This window comes from Nannobrachium achirus (assembly GCF_963921795.1).
Source record: "Nannobrachium achirus genome assembly, chromosome: 12".
NCBI lineage: Eukaryota > Metazoa > Chordata > Actinopteri > Myctophiformes > Myctophidae > Nannobrachium > Nannobrachium achirus.
Window position 1 is genome coordinate 17,563,699 of NC_137832.1, and position 24,862 is coordinate 17,588,560.

Consider the following 24,862-nt stretch of genomic DNA (forward strand, 5'->3'; position numbering starts at 1 on the left):
ACTTGCTAGTTGCTAAGACTCTGCTTTTCCTACCACCTTCCCGGTCTATCTGGAGAAGCATTTCCAGAGAGCATGCATACTGTGTAAGATTGATATTTCTATAAACATCTCCAGAGGAGCTTGGAGTTTCTCATGATAAAGAAATAAAAACGCAACACACCAGGATTTTAAACAATTATGTATTGAATGATGGCTTGATACACATGTAAATTCAATTTCAAGACGCTTGGCATACTTTTGTCCATTCATTAACATTTAATAGCCTACCTTGAAATATGTGGTATAAGACAGTTATTAAAGCCTTTAGGACACTTGTATCTCTTGGTGCTTCACAGTTGGAACCTCAAAGTCCATCTTTCCCTAAATGACAAACCCTCTTTGTCAGAGCTGTAAATATTGACATATAGTATCCATGTTGAAAACTCTGAATGCAATCACTCAAATCGTGCGGATGAAAAGTTCATAATTTTAGTGATCTAATGTCAATTTAAAAAAAAAAAAAGATCATCTTCTTATGAGTAGGCCTCTCGATACAAAAAGCTTTGCTTTTTCCAAACTGGGTTAGGAAAAAACCTATACCCCTTTCAAATCACAATTTACCACAAGGCATTAGTCCTGAGGACAATGCATGAGGCATGATATGGCACAAAAAAACAAAAACAAAACTTGATTTAAAGAATTCATTTGGAAACAGTGTATTAAGGGGGATGTTTTGAGTTGTGATTACTTGCATTTCTTTTTCAGATGGTACCATTTTAACCTGCCTCATGGTGACACTGTGGAAGCCAAATGTAACGACAGCTGCAACATGCATGGACTTTAATAATGTAAAATGGAGATAAGTGCCGATTCTAATGTCCATGTGTCAAAACAACAATGCAAAAGAGTCCCTTTTCTGGGTGACCAGAATGGAATTGCATGCAAATAGAAACAATGAGGTGAGGTTTACATGAAGAGGTAATGGCCTGAGTATACATTTCATTTTCAGCCATATGTCCTTGTCACAGTAAAATTCTGGGTGTTAATTTAACTCTGAGATTGTACAAATCGTTCCTGTCGGGCAGAAACCTTGTATCTTGCATGCATTTCATTTTTTGCTTTGTTTTTACCCTTCATAATATTAAAGCCCTACTTCGTCATACAACAGTGTCACACAACAGTAGTGAAAATAGAAGATAGAGCTCGCAATGCATTATGAGCATGCATTGTTATTGTAGATCAGTTATTTTCAAATAAACAGGTTCGTTTTTTTCATTCCCTGAAAAGTAACCATTTTGGACGTACAAGGTTTTCAACCGACAGCGATGAAATGCAAATCCAAAGAATGGACCCTTTATGGTAAAAAAATGTATATACTGTTTGAACACCGACAATTTTACTGTGTACCATGTAAGACAATGAGTCCATACAAAGCATGTTACTATTAATACAGCTTATTAATGCACAAAACAAAGGAGGTACTGTATGAAAACCAGAGAGCAATCTTCTATGACTCCATGAATTTCTTGTTCCACATTTGTGTGTAAAGTCTGCAAAGATCTCTGAAAGGATACCCATTAGCTTTATCCTGGTAGTGCCAAAAAAATCAATACCATACTTTGACATGTCTGTGTAACAGATTAGAGAACACCCGCAGGCTGCAGCTCTCGATAACCAAACCTATCTTTTCCTCCAATTCCCATAGACTTACAACTTCTGCAATCCCATTTAATGCACGACAAGATCTTTCTATACGCCAGGTACTATTTTGTTTATCTTATTTCATCGCCGCCATTGATGAGAGCAACTGTTTCAGTAAAGCTTTAAAAAGCAAGACTACCCTGAGAGAAGGTCTAAAAGGTGGGCAAGCTTGCCAGACCCAGAACTGGCTCGAATGGGTTTGGTTTATTAAATCTGTACACTCTATTTTTCAATATAATCAGCACGTATTGTTCCAAGAATGTAAGATATTATTTTTCAGTAATTGTGTAATATATATCTCTACATAATACAATCCAAGTCCTCTGAACTATTTAGACATGTGCAAGTGTTTACTACCAACTTCAACGATACAGTAAAGGCAAAGACTTTTGGACACTAAGTTAGGATAATTTTGATATTTGAACTTTTCTTGAATCCTCACAATTATCAAAATCTAAGTGCTGTAAGTAGTTCATACACGAGGTATTTAATATCTAGTTAATTGTTCTGAGTATAAAACAGAGGCAAAATACATAAAGAACAACTTGCAAGCATGACAAAGAAACGTCTATAGACACGATACACAAGTGGTCAGGAGCAAAGATAATATGAGAGGATAACCTTTAACCTGTTGTGTCCTGTAATATACCGTAATTACAAACTGACTTATGTTAAGAGGTCATACTGTTTGTATTATGCTCCAAAATACTACACTCCTGTGAAATAGCCCACACATAATAATGTATATTATATTGACGGTGGAATGGTTCATTTCATTCTTATGCAACTGCCCACAAATGAAAACATCTTCCTATAAATTGAGTTTAAGTCCAGTCGTTTCGTCAGATCATTTAGTAGTTTAACCGCAGTAAACAAGATAAATTCAAGGGCAGAAATGTTCAGCCCACCATTTTCGTTGTGTTGCCTCTTTTTCAGGTAAAAGTGCAGAGGAAACAAGAGTGACCACATTTAAGGAGTCAGTAAAATGGCAGCATGTCTCCAGTCTCTTCAAATGGTAGCATAGTTGTTGTGACTGAAATAACCTTTTTTTTTCCTCTCGTTGGAATCTCAGCATTCCCCACCGATTTCAGCCAGTTCTGTCTGAGGCATGATACAAAATAAATGTTCCTCCATTTATTCAAAGAATGTTGGTTAATGCATATGTATAAGAATGAAAAGTGTGATCATAGCATGATGATCAAATGATCAACATAATCTGAGGTAACCGGGTGTATATGTACTGTGTCTTAGCCCGTTACAGTCTGAGAACCAGTTCAGAGAGGTAAGTCTGAAAGAAATCATGTAAACTGTGCTTGTGTATAGTGATTGTTTCATTTACTACCCAAAGCACACGGGCCCTAGAACTGTAAACCTCAAGGATTATTCAAAGAAAACTAAAACAAAACACTAAAATACTATACTCGTTAGTTTTAACATTTCCTTTTTTGTTGTGATTCTTTTCTTTTTTTTCTTCTTTTTTGCTGAATTTTTTACTTTTTTCTCTTGTTTTTGCTCAAGTATATCACAGGTGACTAACTACAGAGGATAGGAGGGTCAGGTGAATACCATGCTACATCAGGTTTAGAGAAGGCTATTGCAGACAATTCTACAACATGTACAACCACATTTTATACGTCTGAGTTACAAATAGTTTCAAAACATATCACCAAGAAACTAAGTACATACGAGATGTGGAATATTTAGAGTCTTAAAGGACTATCCCTCAGTCAGAAGTAGGATTTCATGTTACTTGACTTAAACTGTCCCGTCTTACAGACAAAATCTGAAAAATTGCTATTCAAAAAGTAGCAAATTTGGTCAGTGTCTCTTCTCAAATAGTTATAGTGCTTTTGATGGCTTAAGACAGGGGTCTTTTTTTAATCTCACCCAGTGGCAATCTACAGAACTTCAGTGTACATTTCATGACACCATAGCTGCAAAAGTCTTCACATCAAGTCCAACAGGTAAAACAACAGCTAGTGCTGTCACATATATTTCAAAGTAGTATTCATTATCAAAAAAACCTAAAACACATTTATAAATATTTTTTTTTCTTTCCTAAAAGTTCTCTTATGGAATATGTCTGTATGTTTGTTTAGCTCTGTTTTTCAATTTTCTGTGAGCAGTTTTCAGTACAGTCTGGGAGGAGGAGAACAGACCTTCAGGAGCCAGGCTCCATATCTCCTCGTGTTGCGGAAGCTTCTCTTTGAGAGTATTGCGTGAGCAGGGATGTGGACCGGGCTAGGAGAGAACGCGTGCAGAGACGGACACTAAAACTCCCACTCCAGTGTCTCCTCTCGATTGGCTGCTCTCTCTAACCTGTGGATGATGTTATTGAGGTTGGCCATTTTCTCAGTGCGTCTCTGAGAGCTCCTGTTGGGTTTGGGACTTTGGAGCGCGGGCGGCGGGTTGTTGGGGTCCAGGCTGTGATTGGTGCTCGATGAGGGTGGGTTGGGCAGCGAGGGCGATATGGGGGCGGAGGAGGAGGGCACGGGGGAGACTGACATCATGAGGCCCGGCGAGGAGGCGGCCGACGGGGAGTTGAGCGAGACCTCCAGGCTGCTGCGGCACGGCTCCGAGGAGGCCTTGAAGCTGACCGGGTCGACGGGAGACTTGCTGGAGTCGTCGCCCTCGTGCCTGGACTGGTTGGCTCGCTGGGGACCATCCATAGAGAGTGCCCCGTGATACAGGCCCAGGGCCTGGACACTCAACCCCTCCTCCTGCTGCCGTAGGCTCTGGCCGGCCGGGTGGGGCTCGCGGCAGCCGGCGACAGAGTCCTCGTGCTCGCTTTTCAACTGCGGGAACTGGACGGCCATGGAGAAACACTGAACCCTGGGCTGTCTCATGATGTAGCCCTCCCGGCCCTCTTCCCCGTCGTCCTCCCTGTCGGGTGCCTCCTGTTTGACGTGAGGCAGTGCTGTGTTGGCGCTGAGAGGGCGGCCGGAGTGTGGCATGTGTCCTGAGGGCTGCTGCAGCCTCCTCTCCTCCCCGTCGGAGTAGGGGCTGCGTGGGACGGAGGGGGAGTAGCTGTGGTGCTCTGCGTCCGTGTCGTTGTCTGGCAGGCCCTCCATCAGCACTTCCCGCCGCATCCTGGACCTACGCAAAAAATATATATTATTATTATTGCAAAGTATAGAGGGTATGCACGTCCACTGGGACCCGCCCCCCAAATCTAGACTGAGTGGCAAAACATTGAGCAGCATGGAGCATTGGAGTTTGGAAGTGCTAGTTGCAAATCACTCAATGGTCCTGCATACCACCTGTTTCTAAATTGCACATAATGCAGGAGGCAGCAGGATGTTGTGTTGTAGAAAACGAGTGCTTCCAAACTCTGACACTTAGAAAAATAATCACCTGCAAAGAATGTCTTGACAGAAAGTAGCTCATAACATGCCTATGGTGGATCTTTTATGAAACAAAAACTTTGCAGATAGAAAGAGGATAATTCAAGCTTTCAGTACAGCTGCAATGTTGGTGAGTTTAATTTTGTTTAATACAATCAGATATGACTTTTCTGTTTGGATGTATGGGCTGTCAAAGGCAGAAATTCGTTTTTTTGTCACTCAGTAGGCCTTACCACATAACTTCCAGCAACAGTGATGTCACGCACATACCCTCTATTGCAGTGGAATTCATTTAGAGTTCCATTTGATGTGCTCTCTAGTCTATTTTTTTATGAGCTTAAATTACATGATTGTCAAACTTCTCCTACATGCCTGCACTTCCCTGATCATTCTTACATGGTTCATTCAATGCCTGGTAAAGTGTTGTTTTTGACAGCAAATTTTAATTTAGTTTTAGTCATAGTCTTTTGAATAAAATGTAATTTAGTTTTAGTCTTAATTTAGTCACCTGAAAAGTTTTAGTTTTAGTCTAATTTTAGTCGACTAAATATCATGAGATTTTATGGCTACGACTAAATCTACAGTTGATTTAGTCAACTAAAATGTATTTTGGTAATGCTAATGACTGATTTTACACTTGATTGCATGCTGAAAATAGCCGATCTACAAGCTCACAACGCGTCGCGCTAGCTTGTAGATCTGCCATTTTCAGCATGCAACACCTGAGAGCAACCAAACATAAAATGACTCTTCAGCACTAGTCCCTCCCTAACATTTTAGTCTAGTTTTTATTTTGTTGACGAAATTGTCAATATATTTAGTCTTGTTTTAGTCATCACATCTTAGTTTTTATTTCGTTTTTGTCAGTGAAAAAAACGCAGTCGACAAACATTTTTCGTCATAGTTTTAGTCGACGAAATCAACACTGCTGGACCAGTAGGCCAGCGGGCACCCCAAGCTTTCACATCTTAATATGTCTCCTGCATATACTTTTTCTGGCACTAGATGATATATTAGTAGGTTATGTGCTTAAGTTTATTTTATGTTTTATGTTAAATCAAATGTTTCTATGTTTCTAAGATTGTGTACATATCTAGTGTTTTTATGTTTCTATTTGGCTCATTGTGAAAAGCAATTTCCCCTAAGGCCTTCGTTTTTCTTTTTTTTTTTCTTTCATATTCTTCAAGAAATGCAGACCTGTAGTTATGGAACCAGTTGATGACAGTGTTGGTTTTGAGGTTGAGCTGGGAGGCCAGCATCTCGATGGTGTTCTGCGAGGGGTAGGGCTCCAGGAGATAGGCCCTCCTCAGGGCCTCCTTCTCCTCAGCACCCAGCACCACCCTGGCCTTCTTCACCTGGCTGTAAGGGCACAGGTCCAGAGACGCCAGAGCCGGGCTCACGCATTCAGAACGAGTGCTGGGTGAGTCACTGTCAGAACCTGTACTCAGCAGCCCATACCTCCTCTTCAGGTAGGCTAGAGGGACGACAGTCACAGAAATGATATCTGGTTCAAAAAAGTGGAAAAACATATTATGGTATACTATAACAGCAACTCCACATACTGTAGGTGAATGGGACCAAAAGAAATAGCTTTTGAATGGAATAAATCAGCTACATGGACACATACATTAGTGCAAAATGACAAATGGAACAAGATGGAAGGCGAAGAAGATGCCATCAATAATAAGAGCAGATTGAGAACATGTGCAAAATTAGAAAGGTGCAATTCTGGGAAAGTGTTCAACAAAAATCACACCCAGTGTGAAATGAGCAATGCTTTTTATGAGCTAATTTCATTACGTGTCCCGCAGGACATACATACTGTACGTACAAACAGACAAAGCCAGATGTAGGAGCGGTTAGCACCGCTCAAAAAGAAAAAGTTATTACGTTTATCAAGTACTAGGCCTATAGTCTGGTAACAAGCTGAATTAGCACTGTTACATGAACTAAGGGGGGAAAACAAATACAAAGAAAAGGTGACAAATCCACCTTTCTTCTCCATCTTCTTCATGTCCCTCAGCTTCTCCACATTGTGAGGATCGTTGAGCCACAGCTGCATGCGGACAAACGGCTCCCTGCCTTTGAGGCTGAGCTTATGCCAGGGTTTGGGCCTGGAGAGCAGGTCTGATACCGAGCCTTGTGTCAAGCCCAGGATGCTCTCTCCAAACAGTCGCTGGCCTGGGGAACACAAAGCAAACCGTCTCAACAACATAATAATACAGTATATCGTTGTCGGGCGGAAACCTCGTATCTCCAAGTTTCAAATTTGTATGTTTTTTCACCAAGTAAAGCCCTGCTTCATCATACAAGGCTGTCGCACAAAAGTAGTGAAAACAGCCATCTACAAGCACACAACGCCTCGCAGTGCGAGGCGTTGTGTGCTTGCAGATCGGCTGTTTTCACTAGTTTAGTTCATTTTTAAAATGATAAATACAAAACAAACGGATTTGGACATACAAGGTTTCCACCCGACAACGACGATATACTCAAGGCTCTCACCTACGCATGCATCGAGTGTGTCAGTGTAACCTGACAACTATGGAACAAAAAAAGGAGTGTGATATCATCGACGGAGATGAGGTAAGGCAAGAGGAAGACAGCAGGGAGGCACCCGAGTGAGGTCTCTGGTAGGATCTGATCTTTGGCCAGGAAGGGGCTCATCGGGTATATTCCCCAGAGTGTGACAAAAGAGCAAGATGGCCTTCTTTAGAGCAGGTTAACCTGCTCTGAAGAAGGCCCTCGTGCCGAAACGTGTCAGCGTTCAGAATAAAATGGAACTCAACATCTGAGCCCGTCTTGTATTCTCATTCTGGTGTGCTGCTTTTTCCACTTTTGTGGATCCTTTAATTTAGAGAGACAGAACATTTGTGAAGAGAAAGAGAGAGAGAGAGAGAGAGAGAGAGAGATGACAGATGTCATGCAACACTGGCCATGAGCCAGGTTCAAACCCGTAAAACGTGCGCCAACACTCAGAGCCACCAACAACAAGCTCCATCGTCTCCTTTAATGACTCACCTAAGTTGTTGTCTGTTAACACCTCCTTCACCTTCTTGGTAATGGCGTAGGTGTCCAGCTCGGGGGACATGGCCACCAGCTCCTGGATGCCCAGTGGGGTGCTGGGCGGATGCAGGGCCATCATGCCTGGAGTGGTCTTCCCTCCTTCAGGATGGGGGTTCAGCCCCAGGCCCAGGCCTTCAGGCTGCTGGTTCTCCTTGCTGCTCTCCAGGGCCAGGCTGACCGGCTCCACCAGGGGACTCGGGTGGCTGTCAGCCGGGCTGGGTGGTGGTGAGGGTGAGGACTGGGCAGTCGCAGGGCTTTGATCTGGGAATGGGATGTATCAAACATCAGACTAGGGCATTAACGAAAAAGTCGACAAGTCGACTCAGTCGACTTCACTACACAAGTCGACTCCCACCAGAGAAAGTCGAAGGTCGAAGTTGAAAAAAAAAGAAGCTTTCTATTGTGAAAATAGCAGATCTACATGCTCACAACGCCGTGAACATGTAGATCGGCTATTTTCACAATTTCTGCCTCTATATATTTGACAATTTTGGACAATGTTTAATTTGACATTTTAGAGGTATTAAAAAGTCCTTAAATTGGCACTTTAGAAATGTGAAGATACACTCTATACACTTAAACTTTATGTTGGTTTGTTTACAGTTGAGTGAGAAAACAATGTTTCACATTAAGTTAATCATCTGGGGACCCCCCAAAATAATTGGGGGGTCGTGTGTGATGTGATGACGTCATCAAACGATAAAGTCGACTTCAACTCAACTTTTTACTGAGTCGAGTCGACTTGCAAAAATCGCAAGTCGTTAATGCCCTAAAGTATACTAGTACTGTAGCTACTAGCTTGAACAATAAGGTCATCCCACTAATAGAGGGTATGCGCGTGACATCATCATCGTACCAGGAAGTTATGCGGGAACGCCTACTGAGTGGCAAAAAACTACTTTCTGGCCTTGAAAGCCCATACCTGTACATCCAAAAGTAAAGTCCTATCTGATTGCTTTAAGCAATGTTAAACAACGTTAAACTCACTTTGCCACTCGATTTGCCATTCACTTTATGCATGCACATACCCTCTATTGCAGTGTTTGTCAATCTTTTTTGGCTTGAGTACCCCCTTTCCTAGATTTTTGAATCCAAGTACCCCCTTTACCCGACAACAATGGTTCCCTTATAAAACTGCAATTAAAAGCATAACTAGTGCCAGTGGTATGATGTTATGATAACTCCCTTTTCAAGAATATAACATCACAATTAAGAAAGGGAGTGAGTTTCAAACGATGCCTCTGGAACAGATTTATTTTCAACACTGTTGCCATAACATTTCAGTCCAGTTTTCATGTCAATAACTTACATTCAAACATCATTCAAACACATCCCAGTTACCTGGTACCATGTAATTTGGGTTAGCAACTATCAGGCTCACAACTATCAGGCTCACAACACGTTTCTCCAAATGTCATCATTAAATATAACAGTAAACATTTTTTCCTTGTGCTGGGTACCGAAACCTGAACACGCTACTTGATGCGTTGCTTTGGGTTTGCGATGCACGTAATGAAATAATCCAGAGACATGCATACTTCATGTTGTTGGCTTGAGGCAGAAGTAATGTTGGTTTAAAGGCTTTCAATAATTCCTCAAGGAATCTGACTGCATGTGTTTATGACTGAGCCAATGTCGAGTAAACCACGTTGCTTACCCTGAACATGGCCTTGGACGGGGAGCTGGTGGAGGCTTTGTCCCAGCTGGTCCAGCAACCACAGCTGCATGCGGATGAAGGGCTCCCTGCCTTTCTGGGTCAGCTTGCTCCAGGGCTTGGGCCGAGACAGCATGTCACTCACACTGCCCTGAGACAGCCCGAGGACCTGTGGCGGAAACATTACAGTCAGGTTATATATTAGAGGCGGTTCAAATGATTAGATTACATTATTTTATATGCTTTTTAACTATTGAAAAATAGCAGATATACAAGCTCACAGGCTGCGAGCTTGTAGATCTGCTATTTTTGAAAAATCGTGAAAATTTGAATTTTGACCCGGTTCTATTAGTGTCTTTTGAATCCTTCTAAGATTTTTTTGAAAAACCCTAAGTTTCTATGTCAGCAATCTGGCTAGCCATCGTCAAAGAAAAGGTCCCTTTCACTTAACTGGAGCTCAGTTAGTCTGTTCTTGAGAGACTACCATGTCAGTGGTTCTCAAACCTTTTCATGTGAAGGACCCCCAGAATGATATTTTTTTGGCCACGGACCCTCATCTCAAAATATTTAGTCCCAGAAGCAACATTTGAGTTACAAATACATATATTCAAAGATTTGCACACATTTTCACGACTTTTTCAAAAATAGCAGATCTACAAGCTCGCAGCGCGGCACTCGCTCGGTGCCGTGCTGTGAGCTTGTATATCTGCTATTTTTCACTGGTTAAAGCATTAAATAATTCTAGGCCTAAATGGGTTATACTACCTCATACACAGTAAGAACATGTCTACGCTAAAGGTTCTTATTGTATATTTCAAAATCATAGGCACAATTACAATTAGCCTTCCTTCCTTGCTACTAAATATGCAACCTGCTGCCCTTCACTTGCCTCTCTGAGGTAATATATATTGACTGAATGCACTATATCCAACAACAGGGGTGTCAATTGGGTATGGCAGGGGTATGCAGCTGCCATACCCTGGGTCCAGGGGGGAGAATAAAAGTTACTTTTAAATATAAATCCATGAATGTCTCTTTGTCTATCTGTGCTGGTTATTGTGTTGTTAAATTACAATAACATAACTACAAATGCAATCACTTTAACAAGGCATTATAATTATATACTCCACACTTGTATTCTCCCCATCTTGACAAGATGGTATATTCCCAGGTTCCGTAGGTCAGCTGCACAGGTGAAATGCATTATTGTTAATTGTGGCACGTTTACTAAACATGCCAAGTTTAGCTGCACTTGAACAACCGTTCCAGGCTACCATATCCAGCCCAAGAAACCGTAGACGGGGGGAAAAATAAAATATACTTCTTAAAATAAATGTATCATGCCTGTTGCTAAGGTTCGGCAACATGACTGGTGTCTTGCACGCGCGCGAAGAAGACACCAGTCATGTTGCCATACCTTAGCTTTTTCTGAATTGACGCCACTGTCTACACTTAAGGTTCTTATTGTACATTTCAAAATCATATGCACAATTACAATTATAGCTTTCCTTCCCGCTACTAAATATGCTACCTGCTATCCTTCACTTGCCTCCCCGAGGTGATATATATTGACTGAATGCACTATATCCAACAACACAGGCTACATCCATTAAATTTGCACTTTTCAAATTATTTATTTACTTGTACTACCTTTTTTTATATTATATGCTAATATCAAAGTTGGCAAGGACGGACACTTAATGTCATGCGCTTTACCATGTGAGCGATTGTGGCGCCCGACGTTTCTAATTATAATAATAAAGGAACACACAAGTTGCCAGAGTTATTATATTTGGCACAACTCCTCACACCCTGACCCCCTTCATCTTGAGATCTTCAGTTGACCGTTTTGCCTACCCAGGACGGAGATGCGAGAGATTAGGAAAGTCTTTTGTACCGGCTGCTCTCAAGCTGTACAACGAGACACACAACGGTCGATTGAAGAGGACTACCTTCCTAACCTAGGATGACGGTAGCCTTTCTTACTGGAACTTTAGTTGCACTGACTCTGACCTCTAAGGACCTTCCAGGGAGGGTGCTCTTATGCGTCTTGCTGCGTCACCCTCTCTTGTTTCTTTCTTTTTCTAGTTGTTTTTATATCGCACTGACCTTTGGACACTCTGCACTATTAGGTTGTGTTGGTAGTTTTGAGTATTTTTGCTTGTGTTTGACATGATGGTGAGATACTTGTTGCACTAACTAGCATTGAATGTTATGGTCACTTTGATTTGGGGGCACAGTACTATATTGATAGTTGTGTTTATGTATGTATATATATATATATATATATATATATATATATATATTATTTGTTCCCTTTCTTGACGTACCTTGCTTTTACTGTACTCTGTTCTTGTTAATAACCTTATACTGCTGTGCTGCCTCTGGGCAACTGATTTTCCCCCTTGGGATAATAAAGGTATCTATCTATCACAACATACAAAAGCTTTTAGTAATTCATGTTCATTGCACAACCACTAGAGGGCAGCAGCACACCATTCAAATCTCGGTTGAGCACAGTCAAGCACTGTTGGTTTAAACCTTTTCAGTGCTGAAACAACACACTTGAGGAAAAAAATGGGGGGAAATCCATGGTACATCAAGTTATTGATTATTTGCAAATGTCAAACGGTGCATTGTGTGATTGTATAAACTTGAATAGCATAGGCAGGTATAGAACAGACATGGGTCAAAATGCATTAACCTAAGGAATGTGTATTAATACATCGACTTGGTACTTGTTAATGAAGTTAGCCTAATATTTTTGTATGACATTTATCCAACTAAATCATGTATGACTTGCATTTGAATTATTTCTCGAGACATGCCTAGGGCGCGCCAAAGGACACGTACAGATAGAGCCACCGACGTACTTCGCTGAAAATCTACTGTAGCTGCTCCACAGTGAATGAACATGGAAACATGGTTAGAGTGGCAAGCGGAGAAACAGTTTTCTGGGAATAAGGGCACATTTTCCATTTCAGATTTCCATTTCGTCGCTGTCGTCTGGAAACCTCATATCTCCAAGTTTCAAATGTGTATGTTCTTTCGCAAAGTAAAGCCCTGCTTCGTCACACAAGGCCGTCGCACAAAAGTAGTGAAAACAGCAGATCTACACCGCGAGGCGTTGTGTGCTTGTAGATCGGCTGTTTTCACTAGTTTAAATATTTTTTTTAAATGATAAATGCTAAATAAATGGTTTTGGACATACAAGGTTTCCACCCGACAACGACGATTTGCTTATGTATTGAATACAAATCTGTATATGTGGGATCCATACAAATCAGTCCCCTATTCATTATCTACGGAGCGGCTGCAGATTTGATACCTCGATAACGCCACGCCGACACTTATAGCAAGGAGTTGATAATGTCGAAAAAATTCCAGAACGACATCTGACCTTTTCGCCGAAGATCCTCTGACAGATGCCGTTCTTCGCCAGCTTCTCCTTCACTTGCCGCGTCAGCTCCAGGGTGTCCACCTCCCGGTACATGTACATCTCGTACTGCTCCGGAGTCAGGGGCGGCACGGTGGGCTTGAGGGCGCGGGGGATGTAGGCCGGGTAATAGGAGAGCCGCCCGGATCCGGGCCCGGGGGACTCCCCGCTCACGGACGCGTCCGACTCCACCTTCACCTCCACGGCCCCGCCGCCTCCGCGGCCTCCCGATCCCGACTCCTCCTCGGCGGCGGACGCCTCCTCGCTGTTGAGGAGGCCCTCGCCGTTCTCCAGGCGCGGCCAGGGCGGCCGGGGCAGGGCGGAGGAGGGCCCGGAAGAGGAGGAGGACAGGGAGGGAGAGACGGAGGCGAAGGGTCGACAGCTGCCGACTCCTCCTCCGCTGCCCACCAGTCCCATGGGCGCGCGCTCCAGAGACCAGTGCTGGTCGAAGTAGGTGCCCACCTCGCCGATCTCGGTCTTGACCTTGCGGATGATGTTCTGGACGAAGGCGGCGGGCGAGAGGACGCTGAGGGGCGTCTGGGGGCTGCTGATGGGGTTGGCCAGGCAGACAGAGACAGAGCCGCCCTCCTCTTGCTTGATGAAGGTGGGCAGAGGCAGGCCTCTGCTCGAGGACCGCTCCGGGGGCGCCAGGCGCTCCACCTGGAAAAGAGGTACTCACATTTATTACTTAATTTTAGGCCTAGAATTATTGAATGCTTTAACCAGTGAAAAACAGCAGATATACAAGCTCACAGCGCGCGCTGCGAGCTTGTAGATCTGCTATTTTTGAAAAAGTCGTGAAAATGTGTGGAAAATCTTTGAATATTATGTGTTTTCAAAGCGAACTGGGGGTGGTCCCTGGAAGTAAATATTTTGAGATGGGTGTCTGTGGCCAAATACTTATCATTTTGGGGGTCCTTCACATGAAAAGGTTTGAGAACCGTAGTTAAGTGAAAAGGACCTTTTCTTTGACGATGGCTAGCCAGATTGCTGACACAAGGATTCAAAACACTTCAAAATTCTAATTTTCACGATTCTTCAAAAATAGCAGATCTACAAGCTCGCAGCGCAGCACTCGGTGCCGCGCTGTGAGCTTGTATATCTGCTATTTTTCAATAGTTAAAGCATAAAATAATGATGGGTTATTAAAATAAATGGGTTAAGTAAAAGTATCAAGACTGCTATATGTGGAAATAGTCTGTAACAAGTAAAAGTCCAGGTAATCAAAATACTTGAGTAAAAGTACAAAAGTTTTGTCATCAAAGTAGAAAGTACTCATTATGCAGAATGTGCCATTACACAAGTTTTCAAATGTATAAAAATCTTTTGAAAATTGCAGATCTACAATTGTGAGCGTCTATTTTCGAATGGCCAAAAGGTAATAGTTACCTACTCCTCCCGCGAGGGAAATTCTGTATTTTCAGCCCCACTCGGCTGATTCACTGCCCACAATGAGCGCTTGAGCAATTAGGGGTTAAGAGTCTTGCTCAGGGACACACATCGACATTGCTGGTCTGGAATCGAACCTGCGACAACCCATCGAACCTAACCCTAACCGATTCAAATAAATGTAGTGTAGTAAAATATATTTGGTTTCCGAGATGTAGTGGAGTAAAATAAAAGTACAATATTTGGTTCCGAGATGTAGTGGAGTAAATTTGGGAAATTGGAAAGTACAAATACCTCAAATTTTACCTAAATAAATCTACTTCTTAGTTAATTTGCACCACTGCACCTGGGCCATGGCCGCGGGGCCTGCGCTTGTACCTAAATAAATCTACAACGTTACTTTACACCCATAGGCGATTTTATAGGGGTGCCAAGGGTGCACTTGCACCCCCTGGCCGCGAGGGGCGGATTTCCACGGAGCAAAAAAAGTGTCTGTTATTTAGCTCTGGTGTCGAATTTGGAGGCGAAAGGCTACTAAAGCCCTCTCTCTCTCCAAAGCAAGCCAACTCTACCCAACTCTACCGAATGTTCTACTTAATTAAAAGTGTGGTTTATGTATGTTTTATGTTTTGTAATATTATAATTTATATCTGCAAAGTAAACACAGTTTTAAGATAAATAGTTGAGTAAAAATACAATATTTGGATCCGAGATGTAATGGAGTAGATAGGCCAAGTAAAGTAATCGAAAATGGACATACTCAAGTAAAGTACAATTACCTACAAAAGTGCAGTCCGTAGGCCTACTCAAGTAAGTAAAAGTATTTTACACACAAGTTGTTGCAAAACCAGTAAGACTCCCTAATCGGGAGATAAGCGACCGTAGGTGGACGAATAGGTACCGGCCCTGGCTCTCCCGGACGCTCCTAGGCCGAGTTAGGGCATTTTATGTGAGCTGCAGTGGAGGGGGTCCTCCACTGGGGGCGCCACCACTTTTGCATCCGTTCTGGAGCACCAGGAGTGGGTGGTCCCCAGGAATTCGTGAAAGTGTGACGGACTGACTCACCCACGGACAGCCGGTGGAGGTTTTGGTAGTAAATGCGACCTACGGTCGCAATAAGTCAATAAATCATATAGACATATGCTCATGGTGTCTAGAAAAAGCACCCGTTTGTGTTTGTATTGTGTTTACAATTAGGTAAAAAAGAAACCTTAGAAAACCGTTAAAACAACAGGATAAACCGTACAAAATCCGGCTAGAATCAGGCTAGAATCGCCTATGTTTACACCACTGCACCTGGGCCATGGCGGAGGGGCCGACACTGGAGGTGGAGGTCCTGCCGCACACCTCCATCTCCAGCAAGGCGTGCTGCTGGGCCTCCATCTCCCTCCTGGCCTGCTCCAGGATGTTCTTGATGGTGTCGTCAGAGCTGCTCCCGGCCCCGTTGCTGCTCCTGCCCGAGGAGTTGCCCAGAGACGCCTTCCCGTCACCTGAACAAGTACAAGAGCCACACGGTTAAGACGCATACATCCCCCACTCCTTTTACCTCAGACTGGCTTTTTAGCCGATCATTTTCTGATTTCTCATACTCCTCGCGTTTATTCTCAAGTCCAGACTGATAACAGGGAGCAGCGGTTCTCAAAGTGGATTCCAGGGACTTAGTGGGTTCTAAATTGACCCAAACAAGTCTGGACCTCGTGACAGTGTACAAATGAACCTGACGGGTTCATTTGGTTCCATTTGTACACTGTCAGAGTTAAGGGGAGACCTTGAACTTGGAAAAGTTTGAGAAACACTGCCATTTAGGAACGTGTGAATGAATACATGCTATCAGTCTGGCATTAATGCCACGCTGCTTTTATCTAGCAGTATGACAAAAATATGAAATTAGGGGATTAACGACTTGTGATTTTTGCAAGTCGACTCGACTCAGTAAAAAGTTGAGTTGAAGTCGACTCTATTGTTTGATGACGTCATCACATCACACACGACCCCCCCAATTATTTTGGGGTGGGTCCCGAGATGATTAACTTGATGTGAAACATTGTTTTCTCACTCAACAGTAAACAAACCAACATAAGGTTTAAGTATATAGACGGTATCTTCACATTTCTAAAGTGACAATTTAAGGACTTTTTAACACCACTAAAATGACAAATTAAACATTGTCCAAATTGTCAAATAGAGGCAGAAATTGTGAAAATAGCCGATCTACATTGCGAGGCGTTGTGAGCATGTAGATCTGCTATTTTCACAATAGAACCATGTTATACCAAATGTAATGTAGCACTAGCCTGACACTCAGGGGCGGCCTTAGTAATCTGGAGGCCTGTTTCAAGAGCTATTGGTGTGGCCCCCCCGCGCCGCCGCTCCGAGGCCACAGTAGCCGCGCAACAATCGCACACAGAAGTTGACTTCTAGTCAATGACTGGCTGCTATTTATATATATCACTACATAATGTTATAGCATTGATCTAAATGGCGTTATATTAACAAGGTTATATGATTATTAAAAAGTGTTATACGTGTGTTGCAAGTTGAACAAGGCTTGCTGGCTAGCTCTTGGAGGCCCCCTGGTGGCTGAGGCCCGTTTCAATTGAAACTGGTGAAACATAGCTAAGGCCTCCCCTGCTGACACTCAGCCTGAATTGACATTTCGTTTCACTCCATTATTCGCCAAAACAAAAGATTTAAAGGGGTGTGGCTAGCGATTCAGGGTCTGGAACTAGGCTAATGTAGCACTGTATTATTGGATCATTCCGTCCTTGACAATAAGCAATTCTACTGTTTGAATGCTGTACAGACGCACACATGGAGCAAAAATAATGATAGAAAAAAAAGTGGGAGTCGACTTGTGTAATGAAGTCGACTCAGTCGACTTGTCGACTTTTTCGTTAATGCCCTAATCCAAATGAATATATTTTCATGATATTTTGAGCGGTGGTAAACCGCTCCATAGAGTGGCTGGGTGTGTGTCTGTAGCCTTTTTCCTCAGCGTTTTGCCATAGCAAAACGTGTATGTGTAGCATAGCCTGTACATATCCTTGACTCAAATCCTAGTCTGAAGACGTTATGCAAGCACGACCACCGCTCACTTCACATTGGGTGTGATTTTTCATTAATGAAAAAAACGGTATAGTGCAGGGGTGTCCAAAGTCCGGCCCGGGGGCCATAATGCGGCCTGATTGTTAAATAAAATCTTCTAAAATCGATACATTTATGTGACTTTGTTATGGTCCGACTGTAAGTACATTATTTGGGGAGATAGTTAGCCCTAGGGTGTTTTAATATTTTCTAATGTGGCCCCCTTTGAAAAAGGTTTGGAGACCCCTGCTATAGTGGCTTTGAACGATGACTTACTACAGCCATCTGCATCATCCTCACCTCCTCCTCGCTGAGACTGGATCTCCTTCTTGGCCTGCTCCAAGATGCTTTTGATGGCGTCGTCTGACCCAGTTTCAGGAGTTCGGATGCGAGGAGTGATGCTCCCTGCCACAGAGGGTAACACACACACACACACACACACACACACACAGAGGGAGAGGGAGGGAGAGAGAGAGAGAGAGAGAGAGGAGGGGGTGAGTGGGAAGGTTGTGATCAGAGAGTAAGTTCCAAGGCTTTGCTTTTGACTGCTAGATCAATGGCTGCCTTTGAGAGTGCGCTGACTGAGGTTTTGCAGTATACAGGAAGCTCAACTTTCAAAAAGCCGTGAATCTGGGGAGAAAACAAAGTTTAAAAGTAACAACAAACACCGGAGAGGAAGCCTTGTAGAAGTTAAAGATGAGGGCCAAGTGGATTAAAAAAAGGTTTAGACGTAGACTGGCCTGGCAGAGCTTATGATATTTAGTCGACTAAATTAGACTAAAACTAAAACCTTTCAGGTGACTAAATCATGACTAAAACTAAATACATTTTATTCAAAAGACTATGACTAAAACTACATCAAAATTTGCTGTCAAAAACAACACCGCAATACAAGTGTTTCCAATTTACGATTCTTGTCCACTCACCTCTCTGCCGGACCTGGATGGTCCTGAGCGCCAGGATGTTCTGCTCGTCAGAGATGAACTGCTTCATCTTGATGAAGGGCTCCTTGCCTTTCACCGTCAGCTTCCTCCAGGGTTTGGGCCGGGCCAGGATCTCGCTCACCGAGCCCTGGGACAGCCCCAGCACGTAGTGGCCGAACACCCGCTGGCCGATGTTGTGCTTCAGCAGCTGCTCCTTCACCTGGAAGGCGATCTCCGCCGTGGCCAGCTGGCCGTCCTCGTCCCCGGCAGTGGAGCTGCCGCTCTCCGATTGGTCACTGGGCAGGCCCGCTTCAAGCACACCTGATCCTGTGGGTAGGGCTGTCACTATTATTACATAGTCGTCTAAAAGGCGATTATTTGACATAATCGTCATAATCGTTTCCATGTTGAAAAATGATCATTTTTTTTAAGTAAAAAGATTGTGGAAATAGCTGATCTACAAGCTCACAACGCGTCACATCGCCATTTCCACTACCAATGTTCTTTTTTAAGTATAAAGTTGTCAAATATGTCAGTAATTTCTTTGTATATTTAGGTTATGTGTCGTATCTACCATGTGCAACTTCAAAGCCTAAAAGCCAAACAGAAATGTAATTATCAACGACCAAAAAAAAACACAATTAAATCGTTAATCGCAATTATTTGAGTGACAACTAATCGTCACGTAAAATGACATAATCGTGACATCAGCCCTATACCTGTGGGCCCCTGATTGGCTGACATGAGGGCGGCTTTAGCCGCGTAGAGGGCGGTGGGGAACGCCATGAGGCCGCTGCCCTCCTTCTTGAAGAGAGGAGACAGCAGCTGCTTGTGGAGGATGTGGTCCCCAGAGAGGCGGTCCACGGAGCACGACGGGGACACCGAGAAGGGCCGGGGGAGGAGGAGGTCGTGGCTGGAGGAGGAGCAGCCGTCCAGGGTGGGAGGGGGGCCAGGACTGGGGGAGGCACGGCCCACGTCCCCGTGGGAGGAGGACGAGTGGGAGGCAGGCGGCCTCCCCATCTCCCTGCCGGAATCCTCAGACTGGTCGTCATCTGGTGAAAAGAGCAAACACGTCAGTTAACACATCTGGTGCCAACCCCGAGTTTCCCGAGTTTGGGCCGTTTTTGAAGACATTTTTTTTTTTTTTTTTTTTTAATATTTTTTGGACCTCCAGAAATGTATTAGGCATGAACGCGATCGCGAAATTGCATGTTTAACCCCCATACCAACCCATAATTTCAAACATGGCAGCCATGTTTGTTTACATCTGAAGAAAACATAATGGCTGATAAATCATGAATGCCTTTACGGATTTCCAAGCGGATTTTTTTGTTTGAAAGCTGTGAACAGTGTGCACACACGTGGTGCATCATCTAGGCATGGGCGTGCACGATCCGTGCACTATAAATTACATGGAAGTCTATGGAGACCATGGCATCGCGGGACATTGGAGAGAAGAAATCACTGCAACATAAGTGTTAAGCTGAATGGGATTGCCCTCTTTGATACTGTACATACTGTATACTAGTGCAGGGGTCTTCAATGTTTTCAGGCCAAGGACCCCTTAGTTGAGAGAGAGATGAAGCAGGGACCCCCCACAACCTTATCATAGATTCCATATAGTTTCATTGTTTGACAGCACAATCATCAGTGTATTTTGGAATCATGTCAATTTGTGTTTTCAGATATTTAACCACTAGAACCGTCAATACTTAATAAACTTGACCCTTCACTCTGTACTTGGTCTGCTCTTTTTCCCCTCTACACCAAACCTCTTAGGCGTTGTGAGCTTGTAGATCTGCTATTTTTGACTAAAGTTCTCAGAATATGGACGCAAGGGTTCAAATGGTTAATACAAAAAAGGAGAAAAAAAGTGTCTATCACACAAAGATTTGGAGGACCCCCTGTAGTAACTCTGAGGACCCCCTAGGGGTCCCCACTGTTGAAGACCCCTGGCCTGTACTAGTGAATGTGCGACTCATACTGACAAAAGATACATGGCGAATTTAAAAATGAAACACTGAATACATGAAATTGGTCTAATAGAAGAAACACAGATTAATAAGGGCAATTCATTACTGAAGACAAGAGCAACCTACGTTGTCTTGTACACATGGTCATTTATGCATTTTATGTACGCTACAGTATATGCTAATTTACATAGAGCTGCCCAGTTTCAGCAGACATAATTGACAGCATAAAAAAAATAAAGCACATTTTCAATGCCAAAAATGATGCAGACCATCTATTCAAACAACTGGTTGTTTACTGCAAATGGCTTTCAGACACAGGGCGAGAGGCAGACAGTTATGTAGCCACAGGGGTGTCGCAACAAATTCTGGGCCCTGCGTACATTAAGGATTCACTGCGTTATTTTGTGCTTTAACTATTGAAAAATAGCAGATATACAAGCTCACAGCGCGAGTGCCGCGCTGCGAGCTTGTAGATCTGCAATTTTTGAAAATTCTATGTTTCTGTCAGTGGTTCTCAAACCTTTTCATGTGAAGGACCCCAAAAATGATATTTATTTGGCCACGGACCCCCCATCTCAAAATATCTAGTTCCAGGGACCTCCCAGAAGCAAAATTTGAGTTACAAATGTTCGCTTAAAACATACAGATATTCAAAGATTTGCACACATTTTCACGATTTTTTCAAAAATAGCAGATCTACAAGCTCGCAGCGTGGCACTCGGTGCCGCGCTGTGAGCTTGTAGATCTGCTATTTTTCAATAGTTAAAGTATAACATAATATTAAGGCCCAATAACTATCCGCCTTGGGCCCTAGTAACACAGTCCCACTCCCCCCCTTGTGACGCCCCTGTGTAGCCATACCATTGCTGTGCAAGATGCGAGCCTTATCTGCCAGGTACTTGTGAGATGGGAGAAAGGCCTCTTTGTCCAGCAAAAGAGCCTCCGCAGCCTTGGCAGACTCCTATAGACACAAACGGACAAACGCACGCAACCACATGCCGCGGCACGCACAGGCGCACACAAACAAAAGCCGTTAAATTTTTCGATTAATCCATTATAGCGGGCAACACATATCCTTACAATGGATGATGGTTACCGAGGCATTCAATGGCACGGCTGTAGTTTTTCTTCACTGACACCAGGGGAACATTACGAACAAAACAAAAGTCTGGTTTGTTAAAAAGGCAGGCTTGCTCTGTTTAATGGGGCCGTATGAACAATAAGACTTGACGAGAGGAAAAAAGCCTTTTGCAAAACCAAGCAGAATATCTCACCTGGGACGAACTGCCATTTGCTGAGGCAAGCTTCATCACCTTCAGGATGCTAAAGGGAGTAAAAAATAAAGAGCCGTGAAAAAAAGGGGGGGGGGAAAAAGTCTAGTTTTGGTTCTACATGCTGTAGCAATCATTATGAATTCAATCTATGCCCAAATCTCACCTGAGCTCTGTTTTAATCTCTTCGTAGTCCATCTGGGATTGCAGTTTAGCTTCTAATCTCTGAAACGGAAAAAGGAGAAGGGGCACTTTTTCAATGCACATTAAGAGCTCCTCATTAATAATCAGAGCTACTGAGCCACTCTAATGGCGTTCATTGTGGGCTGTCACTTCCCATGTGTTGGAATCACTTTACCTCAATAGCTTCTGTCTTGTAGGCCAGCTGGCGCTCCAGCTCCAGGATCTGATTGGCCGAGGTCTCCTGCACTTCCTGGAGTGTGAACTGGAGCCTCTGAACGTTCTCGAGCAGGCGGAGGATTTCGCGGTCTTTAGCCAGCAACGCAGCCTCCAGCTGGGAGGGCAACACTTCCCCCTTCTCGTCTCTCTCCTTGACAGGGTGAGAAGAGAAAACAGGAGCCGGTGGTGGAAGAGTGAGAAAAGCAAAGTCGGAGATAAAAGAGACCAAGAAGGAAGAGGCTGAGAGGCCGTCTAGAAGCTCACATCCTCCTCTGCTGTCTAACCGAACCTAACTCTCATAACGTCACTGTCGGGCAGAGTTTCACATTTGTATGTTTTTTTCATAAAGTAAAGCCCTGCTTCATCATACAAGACTGTCGCACAAGACTAGTGAAAACAGCAGATCTACAAGCACACTTGCTTGTAGATCGGCTGTTTTCACTAGTTTAAATAGTTTTTTTAAAATGATGAATACAAAACGAACGGTTTTGGAGATACAAGGTGTCCACCCGACGACGACGACAATCTTAGTATATAACTGTAACTTTTGTAGAATTTGACTTCGGATCGTAATCGCGTTGTTAACAGTAACACCAACGTAAGCAGTTGTGTCGACACGAGTTATTATAATATAGTTAGAGACAGAGAGAATATGTTCTTCTTACCCCGCTGGTGCCCTGCTCGGCAGGGTGGCAGCTCCCTTGGGTGGCATTCTGGGCACTGGCCAGCTGCTTCTTTAGCCTCTCCACCTCCCTCTGGGCCATTTCCGCTTTCTGCACACACACAGAGACAGCACATTACCGTTGTTACGGCCCTCAAACAGAGGTGGTATCACTTGCGTCGCGGCCTCGCAGAGGACCGAGACGCGGCCAAATCGAATCAAAGGAGGCGTACGTACGTCCTTGCTTCTGAAAGCTACGGTAGGGGCCCCCCACAGGAGTGAGCAACCACCACTCCAGGGACGTGCTGGCCATTGGGAAAAGCGGGACAACTCCCGAACGGCCGGTTCATTCCTGGCCGGCCATTAGGAAAAAAATGAAAATAAAATGTCGGCCTTCGTTCCATTTTGGGGGCTGGGCGGCCAGCAAAGTAAATCGTCACTGTCGGGCAGAAACCTTGTATCTCCAAGTTTCAAAATTGTAATTTATTTCGCAAAGCAAAGCCCTGCTTCATCATAAAAGGCCGTCACACAAAAGTAGTGAAAACAGCCGATCTACAAGCACACAACGCCTCGCGCTGCGAGGCGTTGTGTGCTTGTAGATCGGCTGTTTTCACTAGTTTAAATCATTTTTAAAATGATAAATACAAAACAAACGGTTTTGGACGTACACGGTTTCCACCCGACAACGATGAAATATAACTCATGTAATTGGCCCACTGGCTTGTCATTGAAATGGCAAATCTTTGAGTAGCAGCATCGCTATAGAGAGCTCTCTCTATAGCGCGCAATGAGGGCCTCTGCAATTCTTTTTCCCGGGCTGAATCAGGGGCCCAGCACGTCCCTGCAACCACCACTCCGTTCTATTCTGCTGATGGGGCTGTTTAGTCAGCCCCACTTTCTTTCCCCCCTCCCCAAACTGTTTACCTGCTCTGTCACACCGGGCCCTGCTAATTAATGATACATTTTGAGAACATTTATCTAGGAGCTGCTGGTGGGAATCGAGAGAGAGACACACAGAGAGAGAGGGAGGGAGGGAGAGAGAGAGAGAGAGGGAAAGAGCTAGAAACAGAGTGAAGAGTAGAGGTAGCACTGGGAAAGGAAGCAATCAAGGCGATGAGGTAACTAAGAGCCCCGTGCACCAGGGGCGTCAATTGGGTATGGCAGGGGTATGCATAAAAGGGGGGGGGGGGGGGGGGGGGGGGAATAAAAGTTACTTTTAAATATAAATCCATGAATGTCTCTTTGTCTGTCTGTGCTGGTTATTATGTTGTTAAATTACAGTAAAATAACTACAAATGCCAAATTTAACAAAATGGTCACTTTAACAAGGTATTATAATTATATTCTCCCCATCTTGACAAAATGGTGTATTCCCAGGTTCCGCAGGTCAGCTGCACAGGTGCAATGCATTATTGTTAATTGTGGCACGTTTACTAACAGTTTAGCTGCACTTGAACAACCGTTCCGGGCTGCCATATCCAGCCCAAGAAACCGTAGAAACGGGGGTAAAAAATAAAATGTACTTCTTAAAATGAATGTATCGTGCCTGTTGCTAAGGTATGGCAACATGACTGGTGTCTTGCGCGCGTGCAAGACACCAGTCATGTTGCCATACCTTAGCCTTTTCTGAACTGACGCCACTGCCGTGTACATGGAGCTCGGGCATCAATCGTGCTCGGCAAGTCTCTCCTGTCCTACTGCTGAGCGAAGCCACACTGCCGCGGCGAGCCCACCGACAGGGGGCTGGGGTTTACACTCGCTAATCACAAGCTCGGGGGAGGGGAGAGCGAAGGGGGGGGGGGGGGGGGCTGAGAGTGTGCGCATCTAATTATAACCGAGGCTTGATTAGAGGAGTGATTACCTTAACGAAGGAGTGTCTCAATCAGAGGAGGAGAAGGGTGTGAGGAGGACATGTCACACAACTCACCTGGTTCGCCTTCTCCAGGTTTGTCACGATGGTGCCCACCTCCTCTGCCCTAGAACAC

The 24,862-nt window shown here is 44.0% G+C and overlaps 1 protein-coding gene across 3 annotated transcripts in view; it reads right to left on the minus strand.

Annotated features, from left to right (window-relative positions):
• Positions 1–293: 293 nt before the first annotated feature.
• The window catches only part of cux2b (cut-like homeobox 2b), a 223,514-nt gene continuing 198,945 nt past the window's right edge, over positions 294–24,862 (minus strand). For 2 of the 3 annotated variants that reach the window (XM_080739265.1, XM_080739267.1), the window contains exons 9-24: positions 24,805–24,853; positions 22,882–22,989; positions 22,176–22,367; positions 21,984–22,042; positions 21,821–21,869; positions 21,408–21,507; positions 19,293–19,625; positions 18,577–18,900; positions 17,927–18,055; positions 15,863–16,056; positions 13,142–13,837; positions 9,745–9,910; positions 8,043–8,348; positions 7,017–7,205; positions 6,222–6,498; positions 294–4,776 (exon numbers count right to left, since the gene is read on the minus strand). In XM_080739265.1, the coding sequence (XP_080595391.1) occupies positions 3,951–4,776; positions 6,222–6,498; positions 7,017–7,205; positions 8,043–8,348; positions 9,745–9,910; positions 13,142–13,837; positions 15,863–16,056; positions 17,927–18,055; positions 18,577–18,900; positions 19,293–19,625; positions 21,408–21,507; positions 21,821–21,869; positions 21,984–22,042; positions 22,176–22,367; positions 22,882–22,989; positions 24,805–24,853 (3,997 nt within the window). In that variant the 3' untranslated portion in view covers positions 294–3,950. The remainder of the gene's footprint in view (positions 4,777–6,221; positions 6,499–7,016; positions 7,206–8,042; positions 8,349–9,744; positions 9,911–13,141; positions 13,838–15,862; positions 16,057–17,926; positions 18,056–18,576; positions 18,901–19,292; positions 19,626–21,407; positions 21,508–21,820; positions 21,870–21,983; positions 22,043–22,175; positions 22,368–22,881; positions 22,990–24,804; positions 24,854–24,862) is intronic. The other variant, XM_080739266.1, reaches the window with a different exon arrangement.